The sequence below is a fragment of the Arabidopsis thaliana genome, chromosome 3 (assembly GCF_000001735.4).
Source record: "Arabidopsis thaliana chromosome 3, partial sequence".
NCBI lineage: Eukaryota > Viridiplantae > Streptophyta > Magnoliopsida > Brassicales > Brassicaceae > Arabidopsis > Arabidopsis thaliana.
The window spans coordinates 18,721,765-18,739,436 of NC_003074.8; the positions used below are offsets into that span (position 1 = coordinate 18,721,765).

The window sequence follows — 17,672 nt, forward strand, 5'->3', positions numbered from 1 at the left end:
GGACTTTCCCAATTTGGGATTTTGCAGCCTGTGTCACAGTAAGATTTGATGAACCATACCGTTCAAAATAGTGTTCCTGATCCATGATCGTTGCTTTGCGTTTTCACTTAATAGACAAAAACAATCACCATGTATCAAGATTTGATCCTTCCTAACTTGATTAAGTTGCATAACAGCACAACCTAAGGCCCATTTAATAATTTTTAAAAGCCCAAAAGGAATGTTTCCCTGAATTTCCGACCACGCGCTTAAAAAAGAACTCGATTTCCCTGAATTTTGGAGATTTCTGGTGGTGTATTACACGCGCTATAGGTGCGTCTGTGTGTTGGACACATGATATTTCTTTTTTGTTCAACGGGATACATGAGAATATATACTAACATTAGTTCACAACAACTTGAAGAAAGTTATCTTAACTACACAAAGTCAAAAGATTCTATAATTACAAAATTAGAGCAATTTGAAAAAGTTAATTCAAGTATGTGTATTTACTTAGAAATAAAATTATTTGTTAACAAAGACCATTTCCACATAGAGTCATACGATAATTAACCTCCGGCAAGAAGTTAAAGCCAACCACGTCCTTAAATTCCTTCTATAATATCGATTAGTCTCCATTTAATCAAAGCTTTAAAGCTTTTCTGAAGAAAATGCCTCTTGTTGAGCTTCTTACAAGTGCTGCTCTTGGATTGTCCCTCCAACTCCTTCACGACGCCATCATAAGAGCCAAGGAGAGATCCTTAATCACAAGATGTATATTGGACCGTCTCGATGCTACACTCCATAAGATAACTCCATTTGTCATTAAGATCGATACCCTCACCGAAGAAGTCGATGAACCTTTCAGAAAAGTCATCGAAGAGCTTAAACGTCTTCTCGAGAAAGCCATTCGTCTCGTTGATGCTTATGCGGAGCTTAAACTCCGAAACTTACTCAGGAAATATAGGTTTGTGAATGTCGTTAATCATTTCCATATGTAAATGTAATGTAGTGTTAAATTATACCAACCAAAGTATATACTTTAACAAAAAAATATCCTACCAAAATCTTTTATTTTTCATGCAATTTTTTTGTTGTTGTTGTGAATCTTTCTTTAGGTACAAGAGAAGAATCAAGGAGTTGGACTCTTCTTTGAGATGGATGATAGATGTGGATGTTCAAGTCAATCAATGGCTGGATATCAAAAAACTTATGGGTAAGATGTCTGAAATGAACACTAAACTCGATGATATTACGCGTCAACCAATGGATATCATCGAAGCAACTGGTCGATCTTCTGAAGAAGATGGATGCACAAAGCCAACGATTGATATACACTTTCGATGGAAAAACCAGACCAAAGAGCACGAGATCCGGTTCATCTTCAAATGATTTGTTAATGTAACGATCGTGTCCTAGACCACAAAATGTTTTTTGAGAAAAAAAAAACTCAACAAATGTGATATAGTTTTTGGAGTGTTGGAATTATTGTAGGTGAATGTGTGATGTAAGTATTAATTTACCAACATTTTATCTTATTACTTTTGTTAAGCATTTTATATTGTTATTACTGGAAATTGTATAACTAATATATTAATTAGTTCACAACCTTATGTTATTATAAACTTCTGAGAACATTCCAATGGTTGACAAGACAAATAACTCTTGTGCCTTTTATATACAATATCTCTTATTAGATTGAACATCACGTAACGTATGTTCATACACAAATGATTTGACAACATTTGATATGTCTTCATAAATTGATTGCGAGACAATTGACTATGAGATAAAAATCATCCAAAATCCAAACTAACTCTGCATGGATACATATCAATTTGCACACTTAGTTTCTTATTCGTATGAGATACAAATGTGCATGATGCATCATAAGTACTCTATTATAGTTAAAATTTGGTTAAGAACCAACTATTATCTATCTGAATCTCTATTATATTATATTACTAGAAGTTGTCCCGGATGCATGGATTATATATTCGGTTTTAATTTTGAATATAGAATAATATTTATATTAAATTAGATATAAACTTTATTTATAATTGTTAATATATCGCTCAAAATAATTAATAATTAATAATAGTAATTTTGATATTTACAAAGTATGATGTGTTTAGAAAGACACATTAGTTGATTAAAAATTATGCACACAATTGCTTTTTTTGTTTTGTGAAAACAGTATGTTTTACTATTAAAAAAACTTAAAATATTAAGTATTTGTTTTTGTGAAAATGCAAATGCATGTATTACCAATTGTCTTGGAAAAAAAAAATAGATGAACCTTCTTCGTAGGAAAAAAGTCAGTTCAGAGGAAAAAAAATCATATAAAATATGAGAAATGTACAAAAAAGGACAAATTATATATATAATTTATCTATAATTATTAATATATAACTCGAAAGTAATTAAAAATATTAATTTTGATGTTTACAAATTATGATGTCTTTAAAAAAGACACTTTAGTTAATTAAGAGTTTTCAATGCACTATACTTTATTTTCTGTTTTTTTCCGTGAAAAATGTATGTTTTAATTATTTTTTAAACTTAAAATATTCTTTTTTTTTGTGAAAATGTAAATACATGTATTACCAATTTTTTTGAAAGTTGAAGTAATAAATGAACCTTCTTCACATTAAAAAAATTAAAGCATATGATTTAAGATGTCTCTTGGAAAACCTTTTTACTTGACTAAAACCCTTTTATTCAAATTATTTGTAATATTTACGTTTATTTACGTTTATCAATTTTTCATTTCCATCTTATGAATAATCACTCTCTCATTTTCCACTATATTCATGTATATATATATATATATCTTATGTTGTTATATCGGTAAAACACAATTTTATATAATAAAAAGATAGAGGTAAGTTGATTCTTTCGAAGAACCGGAAGCGAAGCACTATGCTGAGGTGGGAGAACGGGAAAAGAAAAGTCCTAAAAGTAAATTGGGGTTCTCTTTGCCCAATGAGATGAGCCAACCCCGAGATGTTTTACGCCCAACCCACAAGGTTCTGAGATAGAGATTAACTTGAGTCTTGGTTAAGAATGTTATGATCTACGATTTCACACTACACATGATTCCATGTATAGTGTCATTCGACATTGTGATGGAAGACATAGCTTATGATCATCGGTTTTGAACATGACGCTAAAAATTTGATTAAGATATCTAATTATTAAAAATTAAACTTCTTATATGGATAAAAGATTTAGCATATTTTGGTAGCGTAATGTAGATTTGTATGTGGTAGGACAAAATAAATTAACTACCTATAGCAAATGAGTGAAAAGTTTGTATATATATTTCTACCCTAAATTATGTTAAATACATGTTTTCTGTGGATAATGTTGTCTATTGGCAACGACTGTTGGCATTACGCTAACTCATCAAGGAATCATTATTACTTCTCTCCAATTCATGATCAGCTTTTGACACAAGACAAAAAAACTTCTTGTGTAAAAAAAGCTAAAGAGAAAAAACTGATGTTACAAAAACTATGTTAATATGATTCGAGAAGTTAAAATAAGGAGAACAAAGAAATGTAACTAATAGTTAAACTTTTAGAGGATTTTCTGATTTAAAATTAGAACATGGTAAAATTTATAAAATTATGGTATAAAAAAAACTAAAGATGGAAAAATTCTTGTAAAATTGGAGAATTATTTATAGTAGTGAACTATTACTTTGTAGTATAAAACATAATATCATGTCAAAAATTTAAAAATTTGATTTTGTAATTAGTTAAGGGAGTTGCAATTATGCTAGAAAAAATTCATTTCAAAATTGTAGTTTAATATGTAGTAATTTCATAGTTTAATGACTATTTTTCTAAATATATGATATATCTATTAAAAAATTATTTTAGTCAAATTACAATTAATGATAAGTACACGTGTCATTAAAGTAGTGTACCAAATGTCGCATTGGTAGGCAAAGTTAAAAAATGTTATAAAATAATTTAATAATATATATATAAAATATTTATGACTAAATAAACATTAAAATGTTTAACTACATTTTAAATAAATTAATCGTTTTATAGTTGGTTCAGAACACCTTGGTTGTCTTGGTACTGTGAGGAAACAACTTAATTTTGTTTAGTGAATATCTAAATAAGGTTTCATTTAACATTGTCAAACTTAAAAAAAAAAAAAGGAAGTAAACTAAGATGACAAATAAATACTTTTTTCTATATAGTAATCTTTAGTAATCATAGTCTAAGAATTTCCCTCTATTTCATGAAAATAAGGTTTCAATTAACATTGTCAAACTTAAATAAATAAAGGAAGTAGACCAAAAAAACAAGTAAATACTCTTTTCTATATAGTAATCTTTAATATTCATAGTCTAAGAATTTTCCTCTATTTCATGAACTTCTTCAACCTTCTTCTTTGTCTTCTTTGCCTAGACAGAAAAAACAAATGGAGATACACAATCACGGATAATGAGTAGGTACTTTCGGATTTGATTATTCTAGCAAGAATAATTATGCATCTCAATGGACTTTAACAACACCAGAGAAAACTTTGCATGTATTTACCAAATATTTATTTAGCTAGTATATCCCATAATTGTTGTGAAATTGAGAATTTGAATTTTCAAAGAATATACTATATACAAATATAAGTTAGTGTAGAGCTTAGATGTTTACTGAACTTGTAAGAAACACATCCAAACTCTAGAAAGATATATCGATGTACAACTAAAATATGCAAAAAAAAATGAAAAACGGATATTGTATTTGGAGCTGAGCATTTGAGACACTTGAGTTGCCAATTGCTTCTTCTCAAGCCATGCTTGTTATATAGTTGCATTCTTAAGCCATTTTTAGTTATATATTAAGTCATAAATTGTACTTTAATGTGGTGATCAAAATATTGTAACTTATGAGATATAAAGGGTCATAAATTTTTGGATCAAAGTACTCCTAAATAGTGTTTAATACCTTATTACGGTTAAGCAGCTAAGAAAATGTTAAGAGTATGCATTAATGGTAATCTATAATAGTAAATATAATAATTTTTTATTATCAAAAACATATAAATAGTGATAACTTTGTACTCTAAAACATAATATCATGTCAAAATTTTAAAGATTTGATTTTGTAATTAGTTAAGGGAGTTGCAATTATGGTAGAAAAAAATTCATTTTAAAATTGTAGTTTAATATGTAGTAATTTCATAGTTTAATGACTATTTTTCTAAATATAAGATATATCTATTAATAAATTATTTTAGTCAAATTATAATTAATGATAAGTACACGTATCATCAAAGTAGAGTGTCAAATATCGCATTGGTAGGCAAAGTTAGAAAAAACTTTCTCTTATTATAGAAGATTTTTATCTAACCAGACTTCTTGTAAATCCTTCTTATGGGTCACAAACGCACAATCAAATGCGGAAACATAAAATATTCACTTGCTTTAACAACTACTAGCTGTAAACCAAACTTAACAAAGAGGTAAGCGAAACATTTCACTATAATTAGTAGGATCAATATGAAAGAAAAACTTTTTCTATATTTAATCTAAATTTAGCTAAAAGAGTTTCCATATGATAGTCATCATAATATTTCACGATAATGTCAATATAGAATATACAATATTTCTACCAATATAAATTAGAAAAACGAGAATGGACAGAAACGTTAGGAGATTTCAGTACACGTCAGTGATTAATCCAACGTATGTACAAATTCGATCATTTAGAATATGATTATCTTCCCTTTTTTTCTTTAGTTTCATATATAACTTGAAACAAACAAATTAATTTTCATTGAGAATGCTTCACTGCTCGCTCTTCTCTTCTTTAATTTCATAGTCACAACAAGTTGATCAAAATATTAATATTTAACAGAAAAAATTAATCCACATTGAGACTATTTCTCTACTCCTTTTTCTTTAATTCCATAATCACAACAAGTTGGAAAAAATCAATCCAAATAAGTGTTTTTGTCAAAAGACCAATTCAATATTGATTCATTCATATACTAACCTCGTGCGATCGAGAGCTAAAGCTAATTGCAATAAATCTCTTTGTAATTTAAGTAATCCTTAAAAAAAAACTATACAAAATGCCTCTTACCGAGATTATCGCAGGGGCTGCTCTTGGACTTGCTCTCCAAATCCTTCACGAGGCCATCCAAAGAGCAAAAGATAGATCCTTAACCACAAGTTGTATCTTGGACCGTCTCGATTCTACAATCTTGAGGATCACTCCACTGATGGCTAAGGTCGAAAAGCTCAACAAAGAATCCGATGAATCTCTGAGGAAAGTCTTCGAAGATCTTAAACATCTTCTCGAGAAAGCCGTGGTTCTTGTCGAAGCTTATGCGGAGCTCAAACGCAGAAACTTACTTGGAAAATATAGGTTTGTGAATCTTTTGGTCTCGTATATATATACATGAAATAATGATTTTTTTTTTAATCTTAGATACATGAATACTTCTACATATTACTTGATCTCCCAACATTATATAGACACCAATTAAACAAAAACCTATCATTTTTTTTTGTTTCATGTATGTATTTAATTACATACTAAAGTGTACTGTTGTTTTAGGTACAAGAGAAGAATCAAAGAGTTAGAAGGTTCATTGAAATGGATGGTAGATGTTGACGTTAAAGTCAATCAATGGGCAGATATCAAAGATCTTATGGCCAAGATGTCTGAAATGAACACTAAACTTGAAAAAATCATGGGTCAACCAATAGATTGTATTATATCTGAAGATAATACTAATATGGACATAGTCGAAAGAGTTGATCCATCATTGGAAGCAAAAGCTGGATGCTCAAATAGCGATTCTAAGCCGAAGATCGATATCCACCTTCGATGGAGCAAGCAAAGCAAAGATCACGGAATTCGCTTCGTTTTGAATTAGTTTTTTTTTTGATGTGGTATGTGTCATAGACCAGCAAAATTGAGAAAGAAAATAATCAAATGTAAAAAAAAAAAAAAAATTATACTTACGAATATTGTGTTATCAACTTATCATACATATAACGCCTGCTTGTATAAACAAAAAAGAAGATTGGTTCCAACTAATATGTAAATTAAGATTTTTGGATTTTTTTAATGCAAATGTACAAGTCAACATTTAATCCTACTGTTAAAGTCAATCATTGAGATTGATTCTCCCTTCTTCGTAATTTAAAAATCACAACAACTTGCATATAGATCCAATTATCTCCTTTCACCTAGAAAGAAAGAGAGTCGACTAATTCTAAGTCTTTAAGTCAACGTCTCTTGTCTTCATATAGTTCATCAAAAACAAAACGTTTTGTTAAACAAAAGATTCTTCAATGGTTTCATGTATATAGATTGCTCCATACAATCACGTTGAGAGCTAAAGAGCTAATCTCTTGACCCAAAGAAAAATGCCGGTTAGTGAGATTATGGCAGGGGCAGCTCTTGGACTTGCTCTCCAAGTCCTTCACGATGCCATCAAAAAAGCAAAAGATAGATCTCTAACTACAAGATGCATCTTGGACCGTCTTGATGCTACAATCTTTAGGATCACTCCGTTGGTGACTCAAGTCGATAAGCTTAGCGAAGAAGTGGAAGATTCACCGAGGAAAGTCATCGAAGATCTTAAGCATCTCCTTGAAAAGGCTGTTTCTCTTGTTGAGGCTTATGCGGAACTCAGACGCAGAAACTTACTCAAGAAGTTCAGGTTTGTATACAATCCATGAAATGCATGAATTCTTTTGGTTCATACGAAGTCTTCTTATTTCTTAAATTTAATAGTTAAAAATAAAATAAAAAATTGTTTGTTTTGTCACTACTTAAAAGATGGATACCATTAGAATCTCAGATTGAGATACTGACTTACAGTGATTAATTTCATGGTGTTTTAAAATAAGATATCTTGGATTAGCTAGGAACGGTTTACTTCAAGTTCGATTCAAGTTTTTTTCAAGTGAAATCTTTTTTTAGATGAGCATTTCTATAAGTGATTTTCGTAATTTCTCAATATAAATCTAACAAAACTTATCATTTTAATGAAATAACATGAGTATTAATATTTTTGTGTTATTTTGATCTTTAGGTATAAGAGAAGGATCAAAGAGTTAGAAGCTTCATTAAGATGGATGGTAGATGTGGATGTCCAAGTCAATCAATGGGTAGATATCAAAGAACTTATGGCCAAGATGTCCGAAATGAACACTAAACTTGATGAAATCACTCGTCAACCAACTGATTGTATTTGTTTCAAGAGCAATCATAGCACATCACAAAGTAGTAGTCAAAATATTGTCGAAGAAACAGACCGATCTTTAGAAGAAATTGTTGAATGTTCGAGTGATGGGTCTAAACCGAAGATCGATATCCACATTCATTGGAGTTCAAGAAAACGGAACAAAGACCGTGAGATCCGATTTGTCTTGAAGTGATGATTCTTGATGTACCAATTGTGTCAAATCACTCAAATGTGATAGTAGGACTAATTTAAAATGTAGACTCAACTTTGAAATAATTAGGAGAATTCCTTATTTTCCTCAGGTGTAATGCTATCATTTGTATATAAAATGAACTTATTGTAGCAGGATCGGCCACGAAAACCCTCGATATTAGATGTCGACATTCTGGTGAAAGATGTAAGTACTCTGGGATTTAGTATATGGTACTAAGGATTCTCTGCGATTTAGGATAATGAATGAGATAGAAAGAACTTAGAAAAGAAGCTTTACTTGTATTGTCTTTCGATAATCTATTGGCCTTGTGGATCTTCAAATGGATATGCTCCAACCAACATTACATATAAGGTTACGGCGCACATTTACAAGCTGCATGTGTATTTTAGCAGCAGCGTAATTCAGAACCTATCGTATTTTTGTTTTCATGTAATAACATACAAAAGTGGGCAGATATTAATGAACGTTAACTCATGGGCAAGATGTTTGAAATGAATACTAACCAATACACTGTATTAGATCTGATGAGGATAAGACTAATCAGAACATAGTTGAAAGCGTTGATCCATCATTGGAAGCCAGAGCTGGATGCTCCGAAGATCGATATCCACCTTAGATGGAGCAAGCAAAGCAAAGCAAACATCACGGAACTAATATTTTGAGGAGGCAGGTGTATCATAGGCCTAAAAACTGAGGAAAATATAAAATCAAATGTAAAAGTTTGATTGATTATTATTTTAAAAAGTCATAGATTTTAATGTTAGTATTTACGGTAGGTATTCACCGAAATTGTTAGTATTCACGTTTCTATTCACGAAAATTGCGTTGATCATACATATGATAATCCAAACTACATGTATGTACGTCTGCCTTGTACGTAAATATACAAAACAAGATCGATCGGTTCCAACTTATTTGTAATTCAGATTTTTGGAATTTCGGTGGAAATGTGCATGCAATTCGACGATTCTACGTAAAAAGTCAATCATTGAGATCGATTTTCACTTCTTCTTCGTAATTTAATAAATAATAATCCTCTTCGTACATTAATTGTAAAGACTAAGAATGGTTGAAAAAGTGCTTGATGTTATTGATCGATCTTGAGGAGTATATATACACACATACAAAGACAACCCTAAGCTTACTCTCCAAGCACTTGGTCTCCATTTCAAATCGTTTTCAATCCTTATCCTCTTTAGATGATGACTAGTCAATAACACAGCTGTCTAAAGCGATAAGGATTCTAGATTGTTATCTAAGAGCACCTCCATTGATGATAAATGGGGTGTCTTTCCTAAGGTTTTAATATTTGATTAAAGACATTCATGAAGAAAGAGAAACAAATGTCTTTAGCAAGACATTGAAGACCCATTTGAAGACACTCTTAAACTTTGTGATATATTTTGATTGGTTCTGTTTTTTTTTAGTTTAATATTTTTATTGACTAAAATTAATTAAAGACACATTCGTTGGAGTTGTGTAATGAGGATGGTCTAAGTGTCTATAAAGACAATTGAATATACTCTATCAATGTATTGAGAAATAGAGCAATAGGATTCAAAGTGTCATACTTTCTAAACTTCTTCAAAGTTTCCTAATACATATATATTCTTTACATAATTGACATAGTAAAGTTCTAAGACCTTCTAGAACCTAAACCGTGTTGCACTATACCACCAGCAACTTGCATACAGAATTATAGATCCATATCCTTTCACCTAGAAAGAAATATGAGTCTACGTCTTCTTTTTTGTTTTTTGTGAAAACGTCTTTTGTTTTCATATATATCATCAATATAATTCATCAAAAACGTATTTTGTCTTCATAAATGTGCCAATGTAACTTAAACAAAGAGAAATTCAGAAATATATTACACATTACAATACAATACATATAATATGCATGTGAATTCAAAGTTTGTAGAGTAAAAAACAACAAACGATCCCAAAATGACGATTCTCTGCCACATTGGTCTCTCAATTTGTTTATTTAGAACTCAAAATGCTCTAAAGAACAAAGTTTTTACAAAGAGATGAACTTAGCTTATTAAAATCAACGGAGAAGCAAACTCAATACAATCAAGTTTGAAGGATAATGAGTATAACAAGGTTGTGGATAATGAATTAATGGTGAAAGAAGATATAAAGAACTTAGAAAAAAGCTTAACTAAATTTGTTTTTGCTTCTTACATAAAATGAAAGTTTTTAAGGATTCTTCTCATTTGATTTGATCCCATCTTTGAAGTGTAAACGAAAAACTGGAGGAAGAAAAATATAATGTGTCAACACATGTATAAAAGGCTCAATAACAAGAAAAATGTTTATGGCGTTTGAGTGGATCTTTCAGATTAGTGGTTTTTAACTTCAGTATTTTTTTTTCAGTTTGGAATAAGTTTTTGAGATTTAATTATAATATTATGGGCTAATTCAAATTCATATAATAATAATAGTTTATTTGCATATACGGCAAAAACAACAATACGTATTCTGGTCTTTCTCATATCTACAAAATAATTTGATTATGATAAACTATAATTATTTCTAAATTTTAAATATACACTGCAACACGCAAAGTATTTATTATTAGTAGTAACTTCTTTTGTTGAAATATTTTTAGTAGTAAATTCCTTTGTTGAAATATTTTTAGTTGATACCACCATTTTCCTCTTCTGCTTCCTTCTCTTTTTTCTTCTTCTGTTCTTCCTCAGCCAACTTCTTTGATTTTTCCTTCTCTTCTAAATGTACAAAGTCAATCAGTGAGAGTGAAAGTGACGCTCGCTTTTTCGACGTAATTCAATAATATTCTACGTAATTTAATACTCACGACAATTTGCATATAAACCCAACGATCTCTTCTTACCTAGAAAAAAAGAGAGTTGACCCGTACAATACTAAGTCTATGAATCAATCTCTTTTGTCTTCATATAATTAAAACCACACGTTAACTTGTTAAACATAAGACTATTTAATATGGTTCCATCCTTGATCCTTCCATAAACATAGATTCCTCTATATTCAGCCCCGGCTATCAGATCGTCTTCTTTATCGCTCCTCTAATTATATTCATCTCGAGAGACGAGAGCTAAAGAACTACTTCCAAAAAAATGCCGATTGCTGAGCTTGCTGTAATCAAAACAGTGGGTGGGCCTCTGATAGCGGCTGCTCTTGGAGTTGGAGCCCAAGTCATTTACGACGGCTTCAGAAAAGGAAAAGATACATCTATCATAAACCGTCTCGGCCGTACAATGGAAAGTATCAGTCCGGTGCGGGATCGAATCGGTAAGCTCAGTAATGTGGAAGGTAAACCATTTAGGGAAGTCCACGAAAGTCTTACGCGTCTCCTTGAAGATGCGAAATCTATTATTGAGAAATATTGGAAACTCAGATGGAGCAGACACGTTTGCAGGAAGTACAGGTTTGTATATTTTACATGAAAATTAATAAAATAAAATTTGCAGCCGCTGCGTTTAAATCAGCAAATTGGATTTGATGAATATTTTTCAGCTTGATTTGCTTTATCCATATTTTGTAGTTTGGCTCATATTTGCTTTTTGTTTATTTAGAAGATCATTTATGGATACATAACTTGTGGTTTGTACTAATGGTGTCTACTTATGATTTCCATAATTTAGAAACACTAAACGTAGAAAAACTATCATGTTCTGTAAAACAACATGTGTATTATGTTTTTGCTGTTTATCTTTAGGTACATCAAAAAACTCGAATCGATAGAACTTGAATTAGTAAGGGTAGCACGTGAGATACAAGTCCACCAATGGACCGATATCAAAGAAATGAAGGCGATACAAGTCCACCAATGGACCGATATCAAAGAAATGAAGGCGATACAAGTCGACCAATGGACCGATATCAAAGAAATGAAGGCGATACAAGTCGACCAATGGATCGATATCAAAGAAATGAAGGCGATACAAGTCGACCAATGGACCGATATCAAAGAAATGAAGGCCCAGATATCTGAAAAGCATAATAAATGAATCAATATCTAAAATCTGGTGTTTTTCTCTCTTTCTTCTTCCCAACAATGATTGAAAAACTCTTTCTTGTTATGAATAAAGATGGATGCCCATTATAAGGCCCATCATCTAAGCCCATCATCTAGATGTTTCTAGGGTTTTACCCTTTCCTTGTACTCCTATATAAAGAACCCTTTATCTCAATGGAATAACACACTCATTTCTTCTATCTCTTTCTCTGTTTATAACACGTTATCAGCACGCTCTAAAAGGTAGATATAGAGATTCTTACATTTTTTTTAAGAACCATGTTTACTTATCGACTCATGGTTCATAGTACTTATTTTCTATTATTGAAACAAAACAATATGAGCCGATCGATGATTATAGTATAGATCGGTAAAAGCATGTTTTCAATGATTCAATAAAGAAGAGAATCATGCTTATCATTTGTTTCTATAATTACTATCGCATGATTCAATGATTCTACAAAGAAAATCGTTAAAGAAGAGAATCATGCTTGTTAATTGTTAATTTTTGTGATTTACTATTACAATATTGAATATATAAATTACCAATTTTATAATTATATAACTAATTTTGTAACTATTCATAGCCCGGTGGTGGGTGATGCAAGCATGTATTAATGTTTTAGCATTCCAGTTTTGAATAGTTGCATCTATATTCAATATCATTTTATAAATATTATATTGTCTAAAATCCATTTATGATTGATATGATATCCCTTATTTAACTCCTTTGATTAAAACGTTATACATATCTTATCACTTTTAGATATTGACTTTTCCATATTAAATATTTGATTTCCATATATTTGATTGTGTTATTATTATTTTTACTAAAAACGTTGCAAAATAATTTTTTTTTTTATAAGATTCCATATATCTAAATCTTTTGTGTTATTATTATCTAAATCTTTTTATAAGATTTCCATATATTTGATTGTGTTATTATTATTTTTACTAAAAACGTTGCAAGATAATTTTTCTTTTTATAAGATTCTTTTCTCTAAATCTTTGTGGTATCTAAAAAAAAATTAAACTAAAAATAAAAAAAATAAAAAAATTGTTCATGGTTTTGCCCTAATTTTGCACGAAATCATTTTACCCAAATCTTGCACGAATTCATATTATCCTAAATAAAAGTTTTGTCAAGATATATGTAAAATCCAGATTTTGCACAAAATAGTTTTATTCTGATTGGTTTTACAATATTACATTAAAATTGTATTAGTATATAATACTTGATTATTTTATAAAATAAAATGATTGATAAATAACTTAATTTAAAGGTATAATCACTTATAAAAATTTTCATGAATGACTAGTTTAATGTATCTTAAGAAGATATCATATTTTTGATGGTCAAAGTTTTTTTTAAGAACTTAAATTATCACCAGAAGTTGAGAAAATAAATATAATAATAATAATAATAAAAAAAAAAAAAAAAAAATTCTAACGATGAAATAATCTAGTATATCAAGTAGTATAAAATCTTATTAAAAGACTCTAGAAGAGCATATACATTGTTTTCTATGGGAATACAAAATTAAAATCATCGATGCGGTATGAGAAAGTTAATATGATGAGATATAAATACATTATGATTCTAGAGTGGAATTCAATACGAGATGGATGAACTTGAAGTTTCATCATTTCGAGGAGGAGAAGTAATGAATCTCACATGGATAATAAGTGACATATCCAGAAGATTATGTTCAATCTTTGACTACTAAAGATCTAAAAGTTGTATAAAGCAATTCTTATACGAATGTGTTATTAGATAAAATAAGTTATAATTAGTTATTACTGAAACTTCAAGACTTGAAGTCTCTTTGTGAATATAACTCACATTGTTAAGAGAATATCTATGATGCAGAGATGGTAAAACAGACGCTTAAACTTTTACGTAAGTATTGTTGTCCTGTAGACACAATATTTGGAATGAAATTTTGAGAACTATTATAAACTTAAATCGAGTGTTTTTCAAAGGCTAAGAAAACATATGAATTATCGATGATAAGTAATACTCATATTCTGAAGTGAATATAAGATCTTACATAGTTAGTCAAATTTAATATCGTTTATACTAGAATATAAAATTTTAATTATTATCTTGTTATTGTTTTATTAACATATGATTGATTATTAAAATACATGGAAGTAATTTTGATTATAAGATCTCATTAAGGGAGTAACTGATAAGCAATGAAAAGTAAATTAGAAGTTTTGAAAGAACTAGAAGTTTCAAAAGAATTAAAAGTTTCAAGAGTATATTTGGCTTAACCGGATTGGTTATCCTGGTTTAATGATGATGTGAAAGTATTGAGAATTATGTGGACATTAGGTGAAAAACCAGAAGATTCTCCCTAATAATTTATCAAATGTTACTTGCTCAGAAAGCAATATGATAATGTGATTTTTACCAGGGTAAGTAATTTGGACTTTATCTATTCGTAAGTATATACAAGGAGATAATTATGGGTTGATCACCCACTATATGACATTTAGATACCTAATGGTTGTAAAAGATGCATCGATTCAATGGACGCATTGACTCGATTGTTGCATCGACAAGAAGGTCATATTTATCCTTGTTATAAACCCGCAACATAGAGTTTGCGAGATTACTTTCTTGATTAAAGTACAAGAGTATTTCAGTGTTTATTTATAATAACCATTATTGGATATCCGTTGGGATAAGTGTTTAACATTTTGAAATTCATGTTCATACACAAAATGGTTTAGTAACATCGATACGCATCAAGCCAATGAATAATTAATAGTTTTCCCCATTATTATTGGTTTTGGGTCAGAAACCAAATAGTTTTCATCTAAAAGCTTTGAATGTGAAAAGTGCTCCACCACAGCACGCAGAAATGAACCCTCAAAGGAGGATAAGAATACATGTTGGATATGAATGATAACTAAGCCATCCTAGAAGGATTTATATACCGCTCGTTTTGAAGACTATCATATTATATAGTCAGCTATTCCAACATAAGGGGGAGAATGTATACAGCTGGTGAAAAAGATAAATAGAAATGAATTATCAATGATCCTCGGAGTAAAGAATGTATATTAAGAGTCCAAAAGATAATTCAATTACAGAATTTAGCGTTGTAATTGCCAGACGCATTTGCTGACCCAAATAAAGTGATGAAGTCACTTATACCAGTTGTAAATTAAATGCTCCAGAATATAATGAATGTCCTGTAAAGACCAATTTCAAACTGCTATTGAGTCTTAATATCGCATGAAGCGTAATAGACCTTGGTTCCAAATATAAATATCCTCGTAAAAGTGAAAGAGCACAAAATTAAAAATGACCAAATTGAGGAAATAAATATTTTGATGATCTCTTGAAGAGAGTGAATGATCTCTAAAAGAGACATAAACATGACAAATAAAACATTCACGTACTTGACAATGAAGAGATCTAGCTAGCTATGTCATGTCAAAATATAATGGAATCAAAAGCAAATCGACGTCGTAATATATTTGCATGCTATGAGCAGTTGATATTACGGACAAAAAGGAGGATCATGAAAGAAACTCTATTGAAAAGTGTACACAAAGTAATGATTAGCCAAAAATGGAAAAGAAGAAATAGACATATAATTATAACCTCTAGTAGAGATATTTGGACTAGTAGTCTATGCACATGATGTGTAAAACCAGTGGAAAATAAATTAGTCTTTATGTGAAAGAATAGTGAAATTAATGAGATTTTCACAAAGATAAGAAATGTATTATGAAGAGATATATTCTCTTGTGGTGGATGTAATATTTTTTTTTAAGTATCTAAAGTCTGGCAATAAGAGACGGAACACTGGATATGACATTTATATGAAATTCTTGAAAGATATAATCTCTTAAGGATTAATTATATGAGAATTATGTTCTCTAAAACTCTACTCGATCGAATAAAAAAAAAATATGTAACATGGCATATAATCATATAAATGAATATTTATGTTGAGTTTGTCAAAATATATTGATCAAACTAATATTTGTTTTGAAAATCATTAAAACTCCTACAGAGTTATCATAAGTAATACGATGACAATAATGTATGATAAAATATCACTAGATAATGATATTTATAAATTTATATGAAAACCATATAATTTTGATCATTAAGATTATGGTTATTAATTCCAACGAGATATTGTATTTGATTGAAAATCATCTCATGAAGAAGATGTTTCCAAGGGGGAGATTGAATGATATGCGTGGATGTACCCTTTTTCCTTATCATAGTTTTTATCCCACATGATTTTTCTATGACAAGGTTTTTAACGAGACATTAAAGAACACGCAAATAATACACTTGATGAATATTAAAAAATTCTATCAATCATCCAAATGAATATTATACACTAATGATATTTAGAGAAATAAATAAGATGGTCAAGATGAATCATCTAAAAGATTCATGAGCAGAAGAATGGCGTTGTACTTTATCCAGAAATTTGTTCAAGAGAAGATTTGGCAGACTTATTCTCAAATACTGTTTATTCTCTGCCACATCTTCTAATCATGCAGAGATTTTACCAATTCATGAAGCTAGCCGCAAGTGTGTATGGCTAAGATCCATAGTTCACCATATACAAGAAGACTGTGGTATATATGCAGGGAAAAAGACTCCAACAATTATGTACGAAGACAATGCAGCATGCATCGCACAACTCAAAGACGGATACATCAAAGGCGATAGAACAAAGCACATCCTACCAAAATTCTTCTACACACACGATCTACAAAAGAGCGGCGATGTACGAGTTCTACAGATCCGTTCGAATGATAATCTGGCTGACTTATTCACCAAGGCGCTACCTACTGCTACTTTCAAGAAGTTAGTCTATCGTATCGGATTACGCCGTCTCAAAGATCTCGACGAATATACTCATAAGGGGGAGTAATTGTATGTTGCACTCTTTTTCCCTTAACCATGGTTTTTCCCATTGGGTTTTCTTGGTAAGGTTTTTAATGAGGCAGCATTTCAAATACTTTACGAGTTATGATACTATAATGGTCATCAGGGAGAGTGTTATGAATAAAGATGGATGCCCATTATAAGGCCCATCATCTAAGCCCATCATCTAGATGTTTCTAGGGTTTTACCCTTTCCTTGTACTCCTATATAAAGAACCCTTTATCTCAATGGAATAACACACTCATTTCTTCTATCTCTTTCTCTGTTTATAACATTTCTCAATTTATGTGTAATTTATCACAAACTTATTTTGATTAA

The 17,672-nt window shown here is 30.2% G+C and overlaps 4 protein-coding genes and 1 pseudogene across 6 annotated transcripts; all 5 read left to right on the forward strand.

The window, feature by feature from the left end:
• The first annotated feature begins 469 nt into the window (after positions 1 to 469).
• Positions 470 to 1,546, forward strand: HR1 (homolog of RPW8 1). The gene is made up of 2 exons (NM_114905.2): positions 470 to 946; positions 1,098 to 1,546. Exons 1-2 carry the CDS (start codon positions 651 to 653, stop codon positions 1,369 to 1,371), a joined length of 570 nt encoding a protein of 189 aa, NP_190614.1. The 5' UTR covers positions 470 to 650; the 3' UTR covers positions 1,372 to 1,546.
• Positions 1,547 to 5,901: 4,355 nt separating this feature from the next.
• HR2 (homolog of RPW8 2) lies at positions 5,902 to 7,046 on the forward strand. Its single transcript, NM_114906.2, has 2 exons — positions 5,902 to 6,371; positions 6,564 to 7,046. The coding sequence occupies exons 1-2, from the start codon at positions 6,076 to 6,078 to the stop codon at positions 6,883 to 6,885; spliced, it is 618 nt and encodes a 205-aa protein (NP_190615.1). The 5' UTR covers positions 5,902 to 6,075; the 3' UTR covers positions 6,886 to 7,046.
• A 124-nt stretch (positions 7,047 to 7,170) lies between these two features.
• HR3 (homolog of RPW8 3) lies at positions 7,171 to 8,733 on the forward strand. The gene is made up of 2 exons (NM_114907.3): positions 7,171 to 7,677; positions 8,053 to 8,733. The coding sequence occupies exons 1-2, from the start codon at positions 7,382 to 7,384 to the stop codon at positions 8,396 to 8,398; spliced, it is 642 nt and encodes a 213-aa protein (NP_190616.1). The 5' UTR covers positions 7,171 to 7,381; the 3' UTR covers positions 8,399 to 8,733.
• Positions 8,734 to 11,256: 2,523 nt separating this feature from the next.
• Positions 11,257 to 12,656, forward strand: HR4 (homolog of RPW8 4). 2 transcript variants are annotated; one of them, NM_001339471.1, is made up of 3 exons: positions 11,257 to 11,833; positions 12,125 to 12,218; positions 12,387 to 12,656. In NM_001339471.1, exons 1-3 carry the CDS (start codon positions 11,523 to 11,525, stop codon positions 12,414 to 12,416), a joined length of 435 nt encoding a protein of 144 aa, NP_001325500.1. In that variant the 5' UTR covers positions 11,257 to 11,522; the 3' UTR covers positions 12,417 to 12,656. The 2 variants fall into 2 exon arrangements, with proteins under 2 accessions (NP_001325500.1, NP_566933.1); NM_114908.5 differs by having other exon boundaries at positions 11,278 to 11,833; positions 12,125 to 12,624.
• A 4,209-nt stretch (positions 12,657 to 16,865) lies between these two features.
• AT3G50490 lies at positions 16,866 to 17,497 on the forward strand (annotated as a pseudogene; the record flags this gene model as incomplete). Its single annotated transcript has 1 exon — positions 16,866 to 17,497.
• Between the last annotated feature and the right edge of the window lie 175 nt (positions 17,498 to 17,672).